Consider the following 22,220-nt stretch of genomic DNA (forward strand, 5'->3'; position numbering starts at 1 on the left):
TCCCCTCAGCCTGGGCTCTTCAGGGAAGCCGGCAGGGCCAGGAGGGATGGATGGTTCAGGTGTAGACAAAACTGGGTTTTGACTCCGGTCTTCCACCCACCAGCTAGGTGAACTTGTGCAAAGTACCAAACTTCTCAGAGACTCAATGTCCTCCCCTTTAAAACTCCTCCCTCCTGGGCCTTGTGAGAATTTCACGACGCGGGTCTGTGCCTGGGAGCAACACCCCACTTTGCTGAACCACTCGGTCTGCTCACGTTGCGCAGCGCTCGGTGCTATGTCCGGGGCGGGGGCTGAAGAAACAAGTAACTCAGGGTCCCTGCAGCCCAGAGCCAGCAGGGGAAGTGGACGGGGGCAGCCAAAGGGGAGGTGACTGAGGTACCTGGCATCTCTGAGAGACTCTCCTGAATTGCTGTGTGGCTCAGAGCAGCCACTCGCCCTCTCTGGGCTTCTGTCCGTTTCCTCCTAGAACAATTCTCTGAGGAGTCCGCCCCCAGCTTTGAGGCAGGCTTGTGCCAAAGATAAAACAGACAAGTCCCTCCTCCGAGGAAGACCCAGATGGGGCAAAGGATTCCAGCTCCTTAAAGTAAAGGCGGCACCTAAATCGTAGGTGCAGAAAGCTGTAATTTTCCTGCTTCTCGTTCCCAGCCTCTTAAACTTTGACAGGGAAGATGGGCCCAGGTGACGGGGTAGGCAGAGGGTTTTCCAGGGGCAGGTAGGGGCTGTGGGAGGGGCTATTGCATCCCCCTCACTCCCCCAGGACAAAGGCAGGGCCTGGCTGGGTGTGCCGTGTTTCCACCAGGGCCGTGTGTGTTAGCACATGGGCGTGTGTGTGGGCGCACACGTGTGTGCCGGAGCAGAAGGGGGGAGGGGTGTCCTCAGAGCTCACCTCCAGGCTTCCCTGAGGGCCTCTGTCCCTGCAGCCTGGAAATTAGGTTTGCCCAGCTCCCTGCTCGTCTCTCAGGAGCCTGGCACTTTCCTGCCTCCTCCAGCCCCAGGCTGTGATTGGCTGTCCCGCGAGGATGCTGTAAAGAAGACGTGCGCAGGGCGGCGAGGTGGATGGATGGGTGACATAGGGCCCCCGGGCTGAGGAAGCCACAACTCCGAAGTCTCAGACGCCACCGTTGCAAGTTGGACAAGGGCTGCTCCTGACACTCAGAAATTCTGACATTCTGATTCGAGGATGCGGAATCTAAAAACCTGTGACTCTGCAACTCAGTTCTAAGAATCTAAAATTCTATTTTTAGGACCCCAAGATTCCGGGGGGGGGTGAGCCCATGATCCTAATAGTTCAAGAGCCCGAAGAGCAGTGAGGGAAGCTCTAAATAGACCGGTGGGAGTGCGGAATGCCAGCTGGTGCCTCCCCAAGGCTTAGCCTCAGTCTGCCAGTCTGTGAAATGGAGGTGTGTGCATGTGTGTGTGTGTACGAGGACGACCTTAAGGGTCCTCCCAGTTCTGCCCCTTCTTAGCTGTGTGCCCAGGGCTGTGTGGCCTCACCTCTGCGCCCTGTCTAATGGTGGGGACAACACTAGTCCTTCCCCCAGAAGCCCCCTACGATGCTGTCACCAGCGTAGCCTGGAACCTGGCAGCTGGGGTCAATGACAAGGAGCAGACAGCGCGGTTAGGATCCTATGAACCCAATGTCCAGATAGCCTCTCCCTTAATGCCATCCTGTCCCAGAGACAGGAGAGCTGATGGGGTCCTGGGGTGGTGATGGGGCAACCCCGGGGTTGGAGGAGCAGGGAGGGGTGCTCTGAGCCTAACCAGCCTGGGGCGACAATCAGGAGGAGCCATGGTCAAGGGGTTCCTTGTTATTCTAGGCAGTGCCTGGCCTGGCGCTCAGAGAGCCTCTGGAAACCTCAGGTCCTTGGGTGCGGCGACCAGGCACCCACCACCCAGAGCCATTTATTCCCAGTTGGGGTGCTTCCCTTTTTCAGAAGCTTCGCATCTTTTTTTTTTTTTTTATAAATATTCATTTATTTTTGAGAGACAGAGACAGAGTGTGAGCAGGGGAGGGGCAGAGAGAGAAGGAGACACAGAATCTGAAGCAGGCTCCAGGCTCTGAGCTGCCAGCACAGAGCCTGACGCGGGGCTCGAACCCACGAACCGTGAGATCATGACCTGAGCTGAAGTCGGACGCCCAACCGACTGAGCTGCCCAGGAGCCCCGAGGTGTTGACATTCTTGTACCTCCCCTCCAAGGTGCTGTGAATTTCTCACCATGGCGGCGGAGAGAAGGGGGCCCACATGCCCCCCGCCCAGGTTCACAGCTGGCATCCCAGGCAGGGCCTTTGTGGGAGCGCAGTGGGATGGGCCAGGCTTGGGTGGTTCCCCGAGCACTCCGGTTCCGGGACAGAGCACATCAATCACTGTGCCCGTGGTTCCTCACTCCATTCAGAAGCCAAGGAATCTGATAAGAGCTCTGGGCTCTGCCCGGAAGTGCACTAACTTTCGCCAGAGTTTTTGGGATTCATGGATTTTCTGAAGCTCATCGAGAGACTCAGGTTCAAGGTCTCTGTGATATGCAGCGCCGTTTTTCAAATGTGAGGGCTGACATCTGCAGATGGCTGTCTTAGTCTATTCTGGCTGCTATAACAGACTTCCAGGGCCTTATAAACAGGGGGGCTTCCAAACAACATTTTCTTCTCCCCGTTCTGGAGGCTGGAAGACCAAGTTCAAGGTGCTGGCAGATTCTATGTCTGGCAGTGCCTCTGCTTCCTGGTTAGTGGTTAGTCCTCTCCTTGCTGTGTCCTCACACGGCAGGAGTGAGGGGACTCTCTGGGGTCCTTGATGACACAGATCCCATTCATCAGGGCTCCACCCTGAAGACCCAATCACCTCCCAAGGCCACACCTCCTAATACCATTCTGGGGGTAGGCTTTCAACATACGAATTCGGGAGAGGGGGACACATTCGGTCTATCGCAGCAGGTGATCCACTTGGGTTTCTGCTAGTCGAGGCAGCCTATATAGAAAGGGTGAGTATTGCTTTATGAAACAACATGACCTCACTGAGCGGCAATGGAAAATGCACCAGCGTCAGAGACATCTGATAAACGCTGGCATGGAAGGAAGGGCCTGTGTTGCCCTGGGCCAACTGAACGATCCATTCGCTCCTCTATGAGACATCTGTTAGACTCTGTTAGGTGCACAAGTGCAAGGGGAAGGGGACACTGTGATGCATAAGCCAAGACAGGTCCTTGCCCTTGGAAGCCAAGCGAGCCCCCCTCCCACGCTGCACCCTAGCCACGCAATAGACCTCTCCCCTATCAGACTCAGCCTCCTCACCTGAGAAGTGGGGACACCTTGCTGGCTTGAGCAGCATAGAAGAGCTGGCGCATGTCAAACTCTGGCCGGGCGCACCCTGAGTCTCCAAGTTCAGTGTGATGGGGGAGGGGCGGTGGAGAGAAAGCCATCACCCACCATCACCCGGCTGTGTCCATGTCCTTCCTCCTCTAGGCTGGTAGCTGACCGCTGACCACCCTCCCCTCGGCCATGGATACCCCTGGCTATCTTTCATCGGCGCCCACCACCTTGGAACCTGGGAACAGCTCCATGGCCTGGCCCCTGGACGTCACCCTGGGAAACGTGTCAGCGGCCCCAAGTGGGGCGGGGCTGGCTGTCCGCGGCGTTCTGATCCCACTGGTCTACCTGGTGGTGTGCGTGGTGGGCCTGCTGGGGAACTCGCTGGTCATCTACGTGGTCCTGAGGCACACGGCCAGCCCGTCGGTCACCAACGTCTACATCCTCAACCTGGCGCTGGCCGACGAGCTCTTCATGCTGGGGCTGCCCTTCCTGGCGGCCCAGAACGCCCTGTCCTACTGGCCCTTCGGCTCTCTCATGTGCCGCCTGGTCATGGCCGTGGACGGCATCAACCAGTTCACCAGCATCTTCTGCCTCACGGTCATGAGCGTGGACCGCTACCTGGCGGTGGTGCATCCCACCCGCTCCGCCCGCTGGCGCACGGCCCCGGTGGCTCGCACGGTGAGCGTGGCCGTCTGGGTGGCCTCCGCCGTGGTGGTGCTGCCCGTGGTGGTCTTCTCGGGGGTGCCCCACGGCATGAGCACCTGCCACATGCAGTGGCCCGAGCCGGCGGCCGCCTGGCGTGCAGCCTTCATCATCTACACGGCCGCGCTGGGCTTCTTTGGGCCGCTGCTGGTCATCTGCCTCTGCTACCTGCTCATCGTGGTCAAGGTGCGCTCGGCCGGGCGGCGGGTGCGGGCACCCTCGTGCCAGCGGCGGCGGCACTCGGAGCGCAGGGTCACGCGCATGGTGGTGGCCGTCGTGGCACTCTTCGTCCTCTGCTGGATGCCCTTCTACGTGCTCAACATCGTCAACGTGGTGTGGCCCCTGCCCGAAGAGCCCGCCTTCTTCGGTCTCTACTTCCTGGTGGTGGCGCTGCCCTATGCCAACAGCTGTGCCAACCCCATCCTCTACGGCTTCCTCTCCTACCGCTTCAAGGAAGGCTTCCGCAGGGTCCTGCTGCGGCCTTCCCGCCGCGTGCGCAGCCAGGAACCTTCCACTGGGCCTCCGGAGAAGGCCGAGGAGGATGAGGGGGAAGAAGACAGGGAGGAAGATGGGGAGGAGGGGCCCTCGGAGCAGGGGCAGCAGAAGGAGACGAATGGCCGGGTCAGCCTCATCACACAGCCTGGCAGCAGCAGGCAGCAGCGGCCGCCCAGCGGCTCGGCCAGTAAGCAGAAGCAGTTCCTGCCCCAGGAGCCCGCAGCTGGGGGCAAGTCGGGCGCGCTGCACATCAGCTATCTGTAGGGGCCTGCGGGACTCCAGCGTGGTCCAAGCACGGGGGCGCGGAGGCTGTGGGTGCCCCGGTTCCGTGATGGGGCGCGTGGAGGCCTGGGCTCTGATCCCGTTGCTGCTGAGACCTGCTGTGTGACCTTGCTTCCCTTCTTTGGGCTTTGTGTTCTTTTTGGTGACTCAGGGATAGGAAGGCTGAGCCTGGACCACAGCTCTGCTGCGCGAGAGGTCGGGAGGGGCGTCGCCGCTGGCTGACCTTCCTGAGCAGGGCCCAGGCTCATGGGACAGTTGCGCGCTGACCTTCCCCCTCAAACACAGTTTCCAGGCAGCCCGGCCTGAATCTCGGTCGTTGGAGGGGCAGACTCTGGCTCAGAGTCAGGCTCACGGGAGAGGGAATGGGGCCCCAAAGAGAAGACAGTCTTGCCCAGCGCAGGGAGGGGTACACAACTCCTGAGGCCCCGCATCGGCATTCCTCCACCTGCTGCAAGGCCTCGGGGAGCTGTTCCCCGCTCTGGGCCCCGGGTCTCGCTCACTGATCAACCCAGTAACCTCCAGGTCCTCTCGGCACAGGTGGCCAGTGCCGCGACTTCTGTGCTCCTGGATATGAAAGGAGGCAGATTTTCCCGGAAAGTCAGTGAGTCCAGCTTCAGGGTCGCTTACCATCTGGGCCCTTCCAAGGCCCCGTATCTTATTTTGTACTTGTAGTTTTATATTCTTTTTCATAAGAAGGGACTCCAAACTGCATAAATTTAGGCCACATAAGCCTCGCTCGGCCCCCGGGTGGGGGGAGCGGACCAATTCCCAAAGCAGCTCACTCTGTGTCCTGTGGCTGGAGTCGGAGTGTCTGTGGGTGTCCGAGGGCCCCGGGGAACCTCCTCTAAGCAGCCCCCAGTGGCGTTCCTCCCCTCCCAGAGACCAAGGCAGGGTCCGGGCCGGGCAGACTGGCTGGGAAAAGCAGTGTCTCGACTACATGGTGAAGGGAAGGAGGAAGAAGAGGAGGGGGAGGAGGAAGAGGGAGGAGAAAGAAGAGAGGAAGAAGGAGGAGGTGGGTGGAGGACGGATCTGCTCCATGACCTTGGAGCTATCCTGGGCCCCTCTGGGCTGAGCTCAGGTGCAGGCCTGCCAAAAGCAGGTTGTGGATGCCTGGCTGGATCCATCTCAAGGCAACTAGGCAATCGGGATGGGAAAGCAAATGGTCTGGAAGGCACAGCGCTGGCTCCCGGGGGGGTCTGTCTGTGCTGGTAAGAGGGGCATGGCCTTGATGGAAGCCTAGGGACAGAGCTGAGAAGCAGGCAGCAGGCCTCCACCCCCCTTTTATCTATTCTCTGGGGTTACAGTTTGAGGAGGTCCAGGGAAGACAAGACAGTGGGAGCCCCATGCAAGGACTCTCTCAGAGATAACCCTTTAGAGCCACCCGAGGCTGGCCCTGGGGAGGGCAGTACCTCAGGCTAAATCCCTCAATCCCCCCCCCCCAGAGGGCAGGGGCTCCTCAGGGAAAGTACGTGAACCACACATTGGGGAGATCTAGGTCTTCAACCCACCTCAGGATCCCACCACGCCTTGACAGCGCCGGGCCTCTGTTTCTCAATCCTAAAATGGAGCTTGCCCCAGCTTGCCTACCTGCTCAGATTTGGGGAAGAAAATAAGACATGGTGGGCACGCTGCCGTACACACTGCAACAGGTGGGGGTGGGTGCGTCCGATTATAAAGTGGAAAGAGTCCCCATGCCATGCCAAGCTTGGCCTACAGCTGCTCCTTCATCAAGCGGCCTCTCTGTCTCTGGCTCTTGGAGGTAAGAATTCTGTGCAGCCCAAGACAGAGGAAGGGGAGAGTCAGAACCCGAAGACAGGGCTTGGGAAACGCGGCCCCCTCAGGTGGTCACCAAACCAGACTTTGTATGGATGTTGGAGCTGGAGGTCTGGCTACCAGTCTGGGATTTCCCTTGATGACGATCCAGGGGTCTGAGTGAACAAGGGCCCCCAGCATTTCAGCATTCCCTGGCCGGCGCTGCCTTCCTGATTCCTGGGCCAGGTGGGTCTGTTCTGCAAAAGCGTGGCCAGAAGGCCCCTTAGGGAAATCCTTTGGCGCTCCTGTCCCTAGCTCTTGTCAATAAAAACAGTGACACACGAATGACAACAGCTGTGACCTGGGCCAATTCCTCTGCCAGGTGCTGTGTGTCTAGATTGGTGTGCATGGATGGGTGTGTGTGTGTGTGTGTGTGTGTGTGTGTGTGTGAGATGCCCCTCCCTCTATCTGGCTCTCAGCTCTGTACGCCCAAGTCTTTGTGTATGGCTTCCCAGAGTCCAGGTCCTCCAGGGGACATGGGAAATGTCCCCAGACAAGCCTCAGCCTACATCCTTCTAGATCGTGATCCAAAAGCAGTAGATACTTTCTTTTCCTGGTGCCCGAATAGCAAATCTCATGGAAGAATTTGATTGGCTTCAACTAGTTCACATGATAGCCCCTTGGGCCAATTCCCAAAGACAAGGTGATAGAGTGCCCTGATTGGCTGGGTGTGGGTCACGTGGAAGATCTTTCCCACCAGAGAGAAAGCGGGGCTCTGTGATGGACAGTCTGGCCTGACCCTTGGGGGAGGGGGTGGGTCGGGGACTGCCAAGGGCAGGAGAGCAGGGCCAGGCAGCAACAAACACACTGTGTGTGTTTGTGAGCACAGTACAGGTGCCTAGTAGGGCATCTCAGCCACATCCTCAAGTGATCATGCCTTGGGGTGTTAACACCAAGGGTCTACTCTGCCCCAGGCGGGTGTGTGTGAAATGGGAGCCTAGGGGAGGGGCTTCGAGGGACTAAGGGTTCCGGGCCAGGATTCCCCTGTGGGTCCCAGAGCCCCTGAGGCCCCTCCACAACTGGCAACACCATGTGCCACTGCCCGTGCTCGCTCACAGGTGTGTGTGTGTGTGTGTGTGTGTGTGCGCGCGTGCCGCGGGCCTTGTCTCTCTGGGCATGGGCTGTGTTGCCGGATCAGGTAAATATGAATACTTGGAACCAATGAATGAATAGGTGAATTCCATTTCCCAAGCGCCCGGGGGCAATTTTCACGCTGTGACTCTCGCCTTCTTTGCATGTGTGCCACGAAGTGACCCTGAATGAATGCGGGGAGGGCCAGGGGGCTGGAAGGGGCTTGGGTAAGGGGTTGGGCCTGGAATCCCGGGGTTACTGGAAAGGCGGGGGTGTAGGGTGAGGACAGACGGGGGTTGTGAGCCTGAGCGGGCAGGAAAGGGTGGGGATGACATTCTCCCTGCCTGGTGCCTCCTCTCCAGTCAAGTTGCTCAGACCCAAGGCCTTACTTTAAACTTGTCTCTCAGAGGCGGTTGCCAGGCAACAGCCCACGGCCACCAGTCTCCGGACAGGGACTTCATGCATCAGCATCAGCATAGGCATCGGCATCAGCGGAGAGGATCTGGGAGTCTGCAGGGCCTGGAGTAGGGAAGTCGAGGCCTCAGGGCTTCAGGTAGCCCTCGCCTTCAAGGGATGGGAGAGGTGGAGGCCACTGTCCCGTGGGGAGGTGACAGCTGGGCTCCACAGGACTCTAAACTCAGAAGGACATATTCTAACAGTGGCAAGAGCCCCAGGCTGGGATGTGACGCCATTCCCTGGAGTAGTTCAAGGTCACGGTCCTGCCAAGGCTTTGCAGTGCCCCGTGTCACTGGCAGCCCCTGGTGACATTCTCAGGGATGCCACTAGAAGGCTGTGGGGGACAGGCATAGCCTAACAGTTAGGGGACCCAGGCCCAAATGTGCAGCATTGGGCCATTTGCTTCACCTCTCTGGGCCGGATTCCTGCAGTTAACGAAGATTTTTCCTGAGCACCGCCAGTCTGCGAAGCCCTGACGCTGGACTGAAGGCCCAGTGGAGGAAGACAGACCATCTCCGTGCTCGTGGTGATCGTGGGGAGCCGCACAAGTGCGTGTATCACTATCGAGTCCCCGAGGAGGCATGATGGGGGAGGGGCCGGCTGAGGGGCTGAGCCTGGAGCAGAGGGTGAGCCCAGTGCCTGGCAGACGGAGCTGCTGCGCTAAGGCCCTGAAGCTGGGGAGCTGCAGTGAATAAAAGGAAGAAAGGCAGAAAGACAGGGGTAAGGCCCAACCGAGGGACAGAAGGGGTGTCAGACGGGACGGGTGAGTTATCTCCCGGCCAGGCCAGATTCCCATTCAAGTCCTTAACCTCCAAGTGCCTCTGGATGTGACCTTATTCGGAAGTAAGTTCCTTTCAGATGCAAGGAGTTAAGATGAGGTCCTGTTGAGGTAGGTGCGCCCCTCCCCCCATCCTGGTATTCTTAAGCGAAGGAGAGATCTGGACAGACAGGGGTACAGGGAAAATGCCTGGTGATGCTTCTACAAGCCACAGAAGACCAAAGGTTGCCAGCCAGCCCCCAGGAGCTGCGCGAGAGGCCCCCCAGAGCCCTCGGAAGGAAGCCACCGTGCCGACTCTTTGATCTCAGACTCGCAGACTCCCAAACCGGGAGAAAAGGAATTTCTGCTGGAAGCCACCTAGTTTGTGGTACTCGGGCTGTGGGCTGCGGCAGCCCCAGCGCACGGCTGGCAGTTCCCCCACCTGCAAGACAGAGATAATGGCCCCTTTTCTGCAGGATCTCCGGGGGTGGGGGCGGGCGTGGGACCGCCGTTCTTTCACTCTTTCATTCAGTGAGTGTTTATTAGGCAACTGCCGTCTGCAAAAGGCTGAAGGCAGAGAAGTACAAGCCTGTCTTTCAGGAGGGGGAAGATCCAGTAGAGATAAGAGATGAAGAAGTCAGTTCTGAAGCACATGAACTCTGGAGATGCCTGGGTTTGAAGCCCGGCTCCTCTATTCACTCGCCGTTTGACCTTGAGCCCCTCGCTTAACCTTCCTGTGCCTCTGTTTCCTCCACTCTGAGATCAGGGGGAGAGCCGATTTCTCTACCGTTAGGAGGTTTAAATGAGCTAATATTTATAAACAGTTTAGACTCATGCCTGATGCGTTAGGTGCTGTGCTAAGTAATCAGCAGGAGTGCTTTAACAGAAGAGAGTCCCTCCAGGGCCCGCCCGGAGGGTGGAAGTCTCCTGGGGAGGGACTGGGGCTCAGCTGAGTGTAAAGAGGAACCTGAAGTTGATGCCCAGGGAAGGAGGCCCAGGTACCGAGAACAGCTCTGATACCCATTCACAGCTGAGGACGGTGAGGCCTGAGATGATCATGCCACTTGCTCAGGGTCACGGCACCGGAAGCAGGGACCATGAGCCCTGTTCTCCTAGCCCCTGGTCCAGGGTCTATAGTTCTGGAAAATTGTGAAAATGGGGGACAGGGTGGTAGGAGGAATGCTGGGAGCGGAGAGGGCCCTGAGGCCGGTGGTGGCCACTGGGTAGTCTGATGATGCCCCCAGGGAAGACCTGACAGGCAGGCGGCCAGCCCAGGCCCCACGGTGGGGGTCGGGGGGACCTCTGTAGCCTCCTAGAGGCTCAGCTATCACCAGTGAGCCCTGCAGCCTCAGCACAGGCCTGGCTGGCAGCCCACCGTGGTGTGCACACAAGGGTGAACGAAGGGGGCACACTTGTGCACGTGTGTTTGTGGAGGGCAAAGCCAGCCTTCAGTTTTTCCCAGGCTCGAAGAAAATGCCTGGGCCACACGCCATCTCCAGGGCACCGGACACCTCAGGTCCTGGTTCGCACATCCCAGGAGCCAAGTCTGTAGGCAGCCAGGAGCCCGGGTCCCCTGTGGTCTGCTTGCAAAGGAGGGTGGTGGGGGAGGGGAGGAGGCCCTGGGGTGGGACGTGGCCTCTCTGTCCTGCTGTCTGCTTTAATTGCCAGGAAATGTGTCAATATTTGCACATGGGAACTGGTGGCCTGCTGCGGCGCTTGGTCAACACGGCCCAGAGCCGGTTTCTCCATCTGTAAGGAGGGGCTGTCGCTGAGCTCTGGCCTTCCCCCTGCTCGTCAGACAGGGCAGGTCTCTCCTCTCCGGCCATTAAATGGCAGCAATTACAGAGAGAATGAAGTAAACGCTCAATGCCTGTTTCTGTAGGTGGCGGCCAGCGGAGCTGTCGGCCACATAGTCAGGCTCCAATCCCAGCCGCCACCACTTCTTAGCTCTGTGGGACTCTGGGCTAGCCTCGGAACCGCTTGGAGCCTCCGTTTCCTCATCTGTAAAATGGGCTCCATACCCCCTCATGTCACAGGACTGTCTCAGGACCTGAAGGCTATGGACTGGGCTCCGGCCGAAGCCAGCGCTGTGCTCTGTGTCCGGCAGGGGGCGCTGCGGGACCTCCGCCTGCTCGCGGGCTCCGCTCGGCTGGACTCGGCTCTCTTCGGCCGCGCTCGGCTCCACTTGCTCCGACTCGGCTGTGTTCGGCCGCACCCCCTAGGCTCGGCCAGGCTCGGCTCTGCTCGGTTGTTCTCGGCCGCAGTCGGCGAGATTCGGCCGTGCTCGGCCAACGCCGGCCTGGCTCGCGCCTGCTCGACGCCGCGCGGCTCTAGACCAGCAAAGTTCCCTCCCCGGCGCCGGCGCGGCTCCTCCCTGCCGCCTGGGGTTGGGCTCCCGGGTGGAGGCCCCGAGGCCGCAGCCGCCGCAGAGCAGCGGGTGGGCTTTTGCGCGGTGGGGCCCGGTTTGGCCGAACCCTGGGTCGTGCCGAGGGTGCCGCGAGCGTGCCCGCGGCCGGTGGCGGACTTCGCCAGTGCTCGAGGCCAAAGCGGGTGGGCCTGGGGTCGGGGAGCCTCCCCCCGCCCCCCACTTCTGCCCAGAGAAGAAGGTTGGCGGCTGGATTCCCCCGCGCCTTGGAGGGTTCATCATCCTGTTCTGCCACTAGTCGCCCGTGGGGAGGGACCCAGTTGCTGCACCTTTTTCCTTTAGCCTCAGTTTCCCCCTCTGTTAACGAGCGAACGTTCTTCTGTGGCAGGGCAGGGGGGCGGGCGACGGGCAGGGATCCTGAGACCAGCTGGCCCTTTCCTTCCCTGGGCCTCGTGGGGATATGGTTTCACCTTCGGTGAAATGAGATTAAACTCGCCCAACGCGGATTAATACCCTGGGGGTCATATATGGGTTGTGGAAAGTCCAGGAAACGGAGTCCGAAGGTGGACGTTCGCCCAGGACTAGCCGGCTAGTCCGTGGAAGGGCTCAGTACAACCCAGTCTGGGGTTTTCCGCGCAGGAGGGAGCTGGACGAACTGCTGGGCAGAGGGAGGGTCCCGCCGGGCCCTCTGCCCACTTTGTGCAGAACGGGGTTTGGAAAAAGTGCATGGGCTCCCAGGCCACCCTCTAGTGCGTCGCAGTGGGCCCTTCATCTTCCTCCTCCCCTCCTCTACCCCATTTCTCCTGAAGAAGGGGGTGGGACGGGTGGGGAGGGTCACAAGCCGCGGGTGGCATGGGGTGGGTGCCCTGTGGGGTGGGACACCCACAAGCTACCGGGCGCGCTGGCTCTTCCCAGCAGGTGGCGCTCGCGGCTTCCTTTGTTTAGTTTCTTAATTGGTTGCCGACCTTGAGCGAACTGCTCTGTGACAACCATTCACAATTTGCAAAGCTGACTCCAGGAATCACGTTTTCTCTTCCGTCTCATCTGTGGAGGGCACACATTTTATTTTTTTAAATACGTGAGGGTACCTGGCACTTTGCAAGCGCTGGCTAAATGTCACTATTTTTATACCTTCTCCCAAATCCTGGGCAATAACCGAGGTGTGGCTAGGAACTTGGTTCTGAGAATGAGTCCGTGCCTCATTTTCCTCATCTGTAAAATGGGGATAGTGCCTGTGCCTACCTCAGAGAATTGTTGAGGGATGAGATGAGTTAATACGGGTAACAAACCTTAGAACAGAGCCAGGTAGGGAATAAAAGCCAGCTTTTTGAGCAGGGAGAAAAGAGGGAGACACACAGCTCTGACCTGGGTTTCTGGCCTTGGTGACGAAGGTTTGAGCAGAGTGATGAGAGGTATCCCAAGCCAGCTTCTCTGGACATGCGATCTCTCGGCTCCCAAGGCTTCTGACTTGGGTGTGCCTGAGGTGAATGGGCTCATGCCCTTCCATATTCATTTGTAACCACGGAGAAGCACTGACAGGTGGCCAATAGAGGGTATCCCAATGGGTGTCCCCCAGGCTGCTCAGATCCCCTTGATCTTGTGTCCCTCTGGCTCAGGGACACCAAGGCTCAGACGTAGGGAAGTGTGCCCAAGGTCACGCGGCAAGAAGGAGCTGAGACCCGACCCAGTTTTCTCTGCCCGCAGCTGGAACTCTGTCCCCAAGCTATCTGGCTGGCTGGGGAGATCCTCTGAGTGGCTGGGAGACCAAGGGATGCTGCACAAATGAAGGGATTTTAGGCACCGCGAGAGGACAAATATTGAAGTATAATACCTCTGAGTTGTGGCCCCCTGTCTGGCCTGCCTCCAGCTGTTCTGGACAAATAGGACACGGGGCGTTTTTTCTGGGGCATCGGCCCTGCTGGGAGCCACAGGAGCCGGCCTTAGAAGCTGGCAAGTCAAGTCCCTTCCCTGGCCCCAGCCTCCCCTCCCCTGTTAAATGGGATGGGCAGTCTTTGGCAGCGGGGCTGTTGAGTGTGGCATGAAGCACGGGGCAGGCGCCAGATAGGGTAAACTCTTCTTGTGTCCCCAAACCAATCCCATCCCTTCCCCCTTTCCTAGGCTTCCGAAGCCCGAGGGCTCAGAGACAGCCAGGAGCTGTCTTCCCCTCTGGTGATGCTGACTCAGCCCTTTTCTGGTGGCAGCAGCAGGGAGGGTTGGGAGGGTGGCTCCCCCTGGCTCCCTCCCTCTGCAGCCCTGGCTCAGTGCCCTGGGAATGCTGCCTGGGGCAGGGCCACGTAGGGGGCATGAACAGTGTGGACTTGGAGTTTTCTCAGCGGCCATAGCCCTTTTATCTGCTTCCTTTGGGGCCTCCTTGGACCCCTAAATAGGCCTGGGGTGCGGGTGGGGGACTCCACGTGGGCCGGGGAGGTGGAAGCAGCACAAAGCTAGAAGTTGGGAGAGTCTGACTCTCATTCCAGCTTGCACTCCAGTTGGCTGTGGCCTTGAGCCAAAGCCCTGGGTCTTTCCTGGGTCACAGAGTCCCTGTGTCAGATTAAGTAATAGCGTTAGGTCATCTCGAAGAGCCCTTCCAGGCTCTTGATGATCCCCCAAGCTGATAGAAAACCTGAGGCCCCCCGGAGATGAGAGCCGGTCAAGGACACAGAGCCCAGGGGCTGTTCTCTCCTCCAAACTCGCCCAGCTGAGCGGAGCCTGAGGTTTGCAGAAGCCCCAGACTGAGATCCATCCCCCTGGGATGTCTACACTGCCGTACCTCCTGAGGACGTCATGTCACCCCCTCCCTCTTCCCAGGGAACAGACGCTAAACGACCACCTTCGCCCCTCAGCGATGCCACGACCACCTTCGCCCCTCAGCGATGCCCAGGCGTGTTGACGGAACTCCAGTGGGGTGGGGGTGGGGGGCCCTTCCTTCCGGTGGGGTTGTGGTCCTTCATCAGCCCCGCGGCCCTGGAAAAGCCCAAGGCTAGAGTGGGCAATGGGAACACCTTCAGGGACCAAAAGGCCCTGCAAAGGTGAGGCCCAGCCCAGGCCTCGAGTCCTCAATAAATGGAGAATGTGAGGGGGCTAGAGGGGGAGGAGCATCCGAGACTGCCTCTGCGGGGTCCCCAGGGTTCTCTGACCCCAGAGGCTACAGCCTTTGCAAATCTGCCATAGCCCAACAGGGAGGAGGCTGAGAATGAACCCAGGGGCACACTCCACGGGCTGCCCTCCTCCCAACTTCTTGGGGGTCATTTCCACGGGGGCAGGGTTGGCCCTTAAAGACCAAGGGGATGGGCCAGTCATGGGAGATTTCCAGGCAAAGGAAGGGGATTTCAGAGTCCATCAGGGATGGGGGGGTTGAGCCGGCTGCCACCCTTACCTGATGCCTGAGGGGATGGTAACTGGTCACTGACTCACTGAACAGGTATGCTGTGCCTGGGCTGGGGACTGGACTTCTGCAGGGATGGAGAGGTCACGGGGTTGGCCCAGTCACCCACTGGTGGTGGCAGTGTCAGGATTTGAATCTGAGGCTGTATGGCTGGTGCCTGTCCCCCTCCATGCTGGACCCTGCCCCCCTCCTCGTGACTTGGAGCAAACAGGCCAGGCCCACCCCCACCCAGCCTCCCCTTTCCTGAGCACCCTGGGGGACTCCTGCCCAGTCCCTTCCCTGGCCTTGATGTTCCAGCCTGCACAAAAAGGGGCCTCACTCGGACCCTTCCCGGCTCCAAGTCTGTTGAGCCCCTGAATCAAACCAGACCCCACCGGACCACAAAAGAGTTAAGCCAAGGAAATCCCCGGCTCCCTAGGCTCCCTTTATCTCCGCAGATCCCAGAGGCTGGAGTGGAGCGGGCTGGGAGGAGGGGAAGTGGGAAGCCAGCTCAGCCTGCTCCCTCCGCCTTCCCTCCGCCTCCCTCCCTCCCTTCCTCCCTCCCTCCTCAGCTTGCTTGCTTGCTTGGCCTGGGGGTCCGGGCCAGCAACAAGCAGACATGGGCCAAGGAGCCAGAGGCTGCCCAGAGGCTGGGGGTCTGTGAGCCGCTGTGGAGGCCGCCGGACACAGGGTGAGTGATGAAAGGTCCTTTAACTCCCTCCAGCAGGGTTCCGGGGACTGGGGTCAGAATTCCCCTCCTCCCTCCTGCCTTCCTAGGCACATCTTGGGTTCTGCTCTCTCCCTCTGACCCTGGCCAGCCCCTCTAGTTCTCCAGCTGACTGAGATCTCAGCCCCCCACACCCCCAGAAAGGCTGCCCTGAAGTTCCAGCTATTCCTGCCCCTTCCTGGACACTCAACAGCTCAACTCAGCAGGCCCGGCTCCCTCCCTCCCCAGAGGGCTCCCAGCTCCTGAGTGGAGGCAGCAGGGACCCCCAGATCACCCCCTCCCACCTCCCAAGACATGGTCCCTCACCCTTGATCCCTGCCAGGCACCCTCCCCCAGGGCCAGTCAACATCACGGCTCTGGTTATTATTACTCTTGTTCAAGGCTGCTTCGCCTCCTACTTCCTGCTTCCCAGGTTACGGTTCTGTGTCTCAGAGCCTTTTGACTCCCATCTGGCCTGGCCAACAGAAACATCCCCAACTGTGCCAGTCCTCCGGGACAGACTCTGCTCTGCCCAGCCTGGGCAGGCACTGGGAAGAGGTCTGGTCGTTGCAGAAGGAACACGTTGTTCTATTTGATTTGCTTATTACTGAAGTGTAATTGACATATGAAGTTAGTTTCAGGCGTAGATGACTACATCCTAGTCATTCGGCAATTCTATACATTACTCAGTGCTCGCCCCGATGAGTATAGTCACCCTATGGTGTTGTTGCCATGTTATTGATGGTCTTCTCTCTGCTGTCCCCACCCCCCTCCTTTTTTTTCAGAGTCTTTTACAAGTCAGGCACTCTCCCTGCATTTGGATCCTCCAAATAACCTGGGAGGCGGGTAGAGGCTTCTTCTCCTTTTAAGTGTCAGGGAGTGGGAAGCCCAGAGAGGTGAAGCCCCTAGCCCGGAGGTCACACAACTTGTAAACTATCCTGGGATCTCAGGTCTAACCCTAAGGCCTCGCCTTTCCGCAGAAAGTCACATCTATGACCAGGAAAAAGAGGGGATTTCTGCTCTTCTCAAAAATCACTGGGATGTGACATTGATAAATACCAGATGAGGGTGATCTCTGTCTGAGAAACTGATCTGCCTGATTGAGCAGAGCCGGAAACCAGAGCAGGGGGGGAGCTTGGGAATGGTCACCTATAGGAGACGGTGGTGTCTCTGGGGACCACCTGCCCGCCCACCCCCAGCTACTACCCAGCGCCCAGAGCGGGGTGGGGGCCCCGATGCGGCTCCTGCTCTTTAAAACCTATCTCTCACCTCAGTGCTCAGTGGAGACAGAATAGCATTTAAAAATAATAATAATTTTACCTTCTCTGCATGTATTAACCACGAAAAAAAATATTTTTGAATTGTACTAAATGTTAAAGGAGAACGAAAAGGAAATAAACAAAGAAAACGCCAGAAGTGTAAAAACCAGTATGGTTTCAAGAGCTGAGTTTCTGATCCGGCGATAAAGTGCCAGCCCCCAAACACCGCTACCACCTCAAAGGCTCTTTGCCTGGCTTCCTGCCCACCCAGCCCCAGCCTGTCCCCAGCGTCTGCTGTCCCGGCCACTTCCTGCCCTCTCTTGGAGCCCTGGATTCTCTCTTGACCAAGGCCAGAGACCGATCTTTCATAAATCCTTGGGCTCCTCTGAGCCTTTTGAAGTTTCCAGACCTCCTAATCCTGCTCCCTCATTCCAATTTGCCCCCTTGGCAGCTGATTGGTAGACCTAGGATGATTGACGCAGCCATCTTCCAATGAATTGACTCTGGAGCCTTCCCTGCAGGGCTTCAGTGTAGGGTTGTGTGGGTTGTTGACTGTGCAGAGGTGCTGAGAGGGGAGGTGGGCTGACGCCAGCCCTTGCCAAGCTACACCCCCTCAGGGCTGCAGTCCTTCCAAAAATGACTTCTTTTCTTTCTTTGTTTCTAACGCGTCCGTCCAGCGAGGCACCTCCTTTCGCCTCGCACCCAGGCAGTCTAGGCTCGCGGGCCCCTGCAGCCTGCAATTCTGCGTCGTGCCTCCTCCTAAACTCTCAAAGATGCAAAGCAGCAGCACTGTGCAGAGCCCCGAGCATTTTCTCTGCAACGGATGCTGCTTCCTGGGGCTGCTAGAAGAAACGAACTTTCCTAGCCCCTTTGTCGGGACCACGGTGCTCCTGGGTCAGACCCTGGGCTCAGCCACGTGTCCCTCCTCCCGAAAAACAAGCCTGCGGGGACCTTTTGTGTTTGGCGGTGACGCGGGGGTTGGGGGGGAGGGGGCTGGGTGGGGAGCTCTTCCTCGCCCACCTCGGCTGGAGGCCTCCAGGGCCCCTTGTCTGTTCGTGCGGCGTGGCTTCTTAGAGGGGCTCCCTTCCCAGGCCCATGTGTTTCTGGGTACTTGGCCTGCGGGCCCTGCGTTGCCTCCAGCCTCTTCATGACCTTGGAGAAGCTGCCTCCCTGCACGGGTCTCAGCCTCCTCATCTGTGAAATGGCGGTGCGGACGCTCCCTCCCTGAGTCAGGTCAGGCGGGGAGGTGCTGTGCTGGCAGCCTCCAGGTGGGACAGTGCAGATGTTAAGTTCAATGGTGTCTCTGCCCCTCCTCCCTTGCTCCAGGTCGCCATGGGGTTAGCCGCCCTGGGCCTCCTCTGCATGGTGCTTCTGTTCCCTCTTTTGGTGCTTGGGGTCCCCACCGAGGAGCCCACCTCTGGGGAAACCGTGGCCCCCAGTCCCCCTGGGTACTGTCGCCGGTGCTGTGACTCTGAGGACTCCCTGACCTCTGCCGACGAAGCAGATGTATCCTAAGCCTCTCCATCTGCCCTCCCATACGTACTGCCTGAGGTCAGGCCCTACATTAACATCACCATCCTGAAGGGTGAGTGCCCACACGTGGCTCAGGCTGGCCGGGTCTGGTTGGGGGCGGGGAGGGCATGGGGGTCTCTTCTGGAGTTGGTGAGGTGGAGGGAGCAGAAAAAACCAGGAGGGCAGGCAGTCCCAGACCCCCTTCTTTCATTCATACATTTACTGAGCACCTACTATGTGCCAGGACTGTTCTGAATTCTGAGGACGGAGCATGAACAAACCAGACAGGGACGCCGCCTGCCACGGAGCCTCCATTCTAGTTGGGGAGGCAGACAGTGAGCAATAAACATATTACCCAAGTTAGTGAGACAGAATGTTCAATGGTGATAAATGCTAAGGCAGTGGCGAGGTAGAGCAGGGTAAGGGGCATCAGGGGGGGCAGGGGGGTAGGTTGCATATTAAATGGGGGGGTGGTTGGTGTAGTTTCAAAGAGAAGGTGAGAGAGAAGCCATGTGGACATCCGGGGAAGAGTATTCCAAGGTGGACAGCAGGTGCAAAGGCCCTGGGGCAGGAGTGGGTCTGGTGTGTTTAAGGAGCAGGGGACAAGAGGAGGAGCTGAAGTTCGAGGTGAAGCAGGGGCCAGATCAGACTTGGGCTTCCCCTCTGAGTGGGATGGGGAGCAGGGGAGCGCTCAAGCAGAGGGACCTGACCCCACTTAGGTTTCAAACGGATCCCTCTAGTGTCACACGGAGAATAGCTAGCAGGGGACCAGGGTGGAAGCAGGGAGGCCTGTGGGCAGCTGCTGGGTCTGTCCAGGTCGGAGCTGGCTCCCTGTCCTCTAAAATCAGGAAGACGCTTCTGCTGCTGGGGGCTGCGGGCAGCTGGGGCTGGGGCCAGGGCCTAGACCCCCTTCACCTCCTCCCTGTGCTGACAACCACCCCAAGAGCTTGGAACTTTGTCATCCTTCCCACTTTGCAGATGGGGAAACTGAGCCCCCGAGAGGGGAGAAGCTGTGCTAGGAGCGCACAGCTGTCAGGAGCAGAGCCGGGGTCTGTCCCGAGGTCTCCAGAGGGCCAGGGCTCGGCTGGCCTCTGAGACCCTCTGGCCCTGAGATTTTGGGGGTGACGTCGCCTCCCTTCCTCCAGCTCCGTGTCTCCCAGGCCCGTGGGGCCCCTGCCCGAGGCTCGAACTGCCTGGCTGCTGGAGGTACTTGCTCCACGCTGCCCAGGTTGAGGACACTCCTGGGCCAGACTTAGTTGCCTGCCCAGGGGGGTGGCACTTGGCTATTGTGATGGGAGGCTCCTGGCTGGCGTCCAGGCTCCCAGGTCCCAGCCCCACTGCTCGGCAACCCTGCGCCCTGTGGGTCAGGCTCGTGTCTCCCTCCCTGGCTTGCTGCCTCATGTGTAAAAAGGAGAAGGAACCCCCCCCCACTCCTAAATCCCCCTTCCCCCTCTCCCTCCCTCAGGGCGGGGCAAAGAGGTGGTCTGCAAACTGTAAAGTGCAGTGCACACAAGATCGTTCTCCATGATGGCTGTTGAGCCGAAGCTCTTCGGAGCTGTGGACCCTTCTCCCCGCGTCCCTCCTGGCTCCTCCTCCCAGGGGCTGGGCCCCTCCTCCACTCTTTCCAGCCGTGTTTCCACATCCTAGGAAAACGCAGGGCCGAGCAGGGCTCTCAAGGGGGAGTGGCTGATGGCGTGATTTCAGGCGCTGTGACGGGCGGTGGGATCAAGTACCTTGAGACACAGGCGGTCACCTGCTTCTCCCGAGTTCAGGGTCAGCCTGGGACAAAGGCCAGGCTGAGGCACACGTGCCTGCGGACCAGGTTAGGGGCTGCCAGACCCCGGGGCAGGCAGCGACGGGCTGAGCCTTGCCGGGTGGCTACAGGACACCCTCCCCTAGGACATGTTGAGGGTCCGGGAACACCCCTGTGAGGTGGACGTGATGCAAGGTAACCAAGACCCTGACCATGAAACGCCCCAGTGGGGACAGCATTGTCACCAGTGGCTGCCTGGCCTCTAACCAGGGCTCTTCCTCTCCGGTGGGCCGAGGTATTCTTCTTGGTTCCTTCTCTGGGCCAGAGATGCCGAGAGCATCCTGCACCCCTGCGTCTCCCCTGCAGGCTGGATGGGTATGGGGACTCTTGGGTTTGGGCCTGGCCTCCCAGGGACCCCATCACCCCTTCACTGGAGGGGAGGGGAAGAGGCGGGTGGAAGACAGACCCTCCTGAGTCTTGCGTGTCCTGCTTCCCCTAAGCTGTGTGACTCCGGGTGAGTCCCTTAACGCTCCTGGGAGCAGAGCTGCTCATGGAATCTTCTTTAGAGGGACGTTCAGGGAGGTGACGCTCGGAATGCAGTAGGGGCTCAGTAAATGCGGGCTCCTTCTCTGGCCTCCTTCTCGTGCCTTCTGCAAACACACGGAGAAGCTCCCTTGGTGCAGGCCTGGGCGCCTGCCCTGACTTTCCCCTTCTTGTCCCCACAGGTGACAAAGGGGACCGAGGCCTGCTGGGCAGCCCCGGGAAGCTGGGCAGGGAAGGTCCCCGGGGAGAGCGCGGCCCGCAGGGCACCAAGGGCGCCAAGGGGCAGACAGGCAGCCCCGGGGGCCCGTGCCAGACTCGCTTCTCTGCCTTCTCTGTGGGCCGCAAGACGGCCCTGCACAGCAGCGAGGGCTTCCAGCCTCTGCTCTTCGACACGGTCTTCGTGAACCCGGACGGCCACTTCGACCTGGCCACCGGCCACTTTGTCGCCCCCCTGCGCGGCCTCTACTTCTTCAGCCTCAACGTCCACAGCTGGAACTTCAAGGAGACGTACGTGCACGTCGTGCACAACGAGCAGGCGGCCGTCATCCTGTACGCGCAGCCCAGCGACCGAAGCATCATGCAGAGTCAGAGCGTGATGCTGGCCCTGGCGCCTGGGGACCGCGTCTGGGTGCGGCTCTTCAAGCGCGAGCGGGAGAATGCCGTCTACAGCGACGATGTCGATACCTACATCACCTTCAGCGGCCACCTCATCAAGCCCGAGGAGGACTAGCGCCTCCAGCGGGGGGTGGGGAGGGGGAGGTGCTCCGACAGGGGGTTGGGGTGGGGGCAGGTCCTCCGCTGCAGGGTCTCAGTCTGCGCCTCCGTAAAGTGGGCCCCCGGGACCTGGCATTCCGGGTGGTCTTCCTCTTCTTTTCTTCCCTCCATCACCCCTTTCTCTCCTCTCTTGGGCCTATTTTAAGAAGCTCTCTGACCGAAATATTCTAGAATGTTCCCAGCCTTTTAGACCAGCACTTCCCCAGACTCGACTGTGCATCTGAATGACTTGGGGACTGTGCTAAAAACGCAGGTTCTGATTCTGATTCTGAGTCTGACTCCGGAGTAGGCCCCTGATTCTGCATTTCGCCTAAGTTCCTGGGTGATGCTGACGGTGCTGGTCTATGGGCCCTGCTTGAGTCACCAGATTCTAGAACTTTCACCTTCAGATGCTCTCAATATTCAGGAATCCTCCAAAGCTTCTAGACTCTTCCCAACACCCTTCAGTTGTCTCCTCCTTCTGGGGCTCCCCTTCCTCTGTTCTCTTGCCCTTCCCACCTTCTCTCCCGCGTGCGCCCCACCTATGCAGCTGCCTTTCACTTAGTCACTCATCAAACGCCTGCCGAGCACACACTCCGAACCAAGCTCCGGGAAAGCTGGGGTGAATCGGACACAGGCCTTGCCGTTGGTGAGCGCCCGGTCCAGCCATGGTGAGGGGACACAGGATTTGGCAACCAGACCCAGATACCTGCGGGGGCTCCAATGACACGAGTCTGTGTCTGGGCGGCACTTCAGTCCCTCATCACCCACAGCTCCCCAAGGCTGGTGCGACAGTGTCTATTCCCTTTCTTGGCCCTCCTTCCCTCCCTGCCCAGTGCCCTTCATTAAAGGAAACCCCAGAAGGGCTTTGGTCAGACCAAGGGTGCTTCGAAGGAGGGCCCCGGGCTTGGGGCATTTTGAGGTAAAGGGGACCCTGGGGGCAGGGAGCCCAGAGCCACAGCTCCCACACAACTGTGTGGCCACCTGCGAGGGCTCCTTCCTGCCTCCGCGTCCCCTTCAGCCCTATCAGCCCGCCCTCCCAAAGGTGCCTGCCTCCCAGGTGCCCGCGACCCTCCTTGGCCCGTCTCG

The 22,220-nt window shown here is 59.4% G+C and overlaps 2 protein-coding genes across 2 annotated transcripts; both read left to right on the forward strand.

Moving 5' to 3' along the window:
* The first annotated feature begins 3,490 nt into the window (after positions 1–3,490).
* Positions 3,491–4,874, forward strand: SSTR3 (somatostatin receptor 3). The gene has a single exon (XM_039246062.1). It carries the CDS (start codon positions 3,491–3,493, stop codon positions 4,760–4,762), a length of 1,272 nt encoding a protein of 423 aa, XP_039101993.1. The 3' UTR covers positions 4,763–4,874.
* A 10,205-nt stretch (positions 4,875–15,079) lies between these two features.
* On the forward strand, positions 15,080–22,032 carry C1QTNF6 (C1q and TNF related 6). Its single transcript, XM_039246186.1, is given in 3 exon segments — positions 15,080–15,296; positions 17,897–18,155; positions 20,561–22,032. Coding segments are annotated over 2 exon segments (801 nt in total). The 5' UTR covers positions 15,080–15,296; positions 17,897–17,902; the 3' UTR covers positions 21,109–22,032.
* The last annotated feature ends 188 nt before the right edge of the window (positions 22,033–22,220 follow it).

The sequence above is a fragment of the Hyaena hyaena genome, unplaced genomic scaffold, assembly GCF_003009895.1.
Source record: "Hyaena hyaena isolate Hyena2069 unplaced genomic scaffold, ASM300989v1 scaffold_280, whole genome shotgun sequence".
NCBI lineage: Eukaryota > Metazoa > Chordata > Mammalia > Carnivora > Hyaenidae > Hyaena > Hyaena hyaena.

What these genes read in the sequence shown, in the direction of transcription:
- SSTR3 (XM_039246062.1), top strand. Translation starts at nt 3,491, where the DNA reads ATGGATACCCCTGGCTATCTTTCATCGGCGCCCACCACCTTGGAACCT.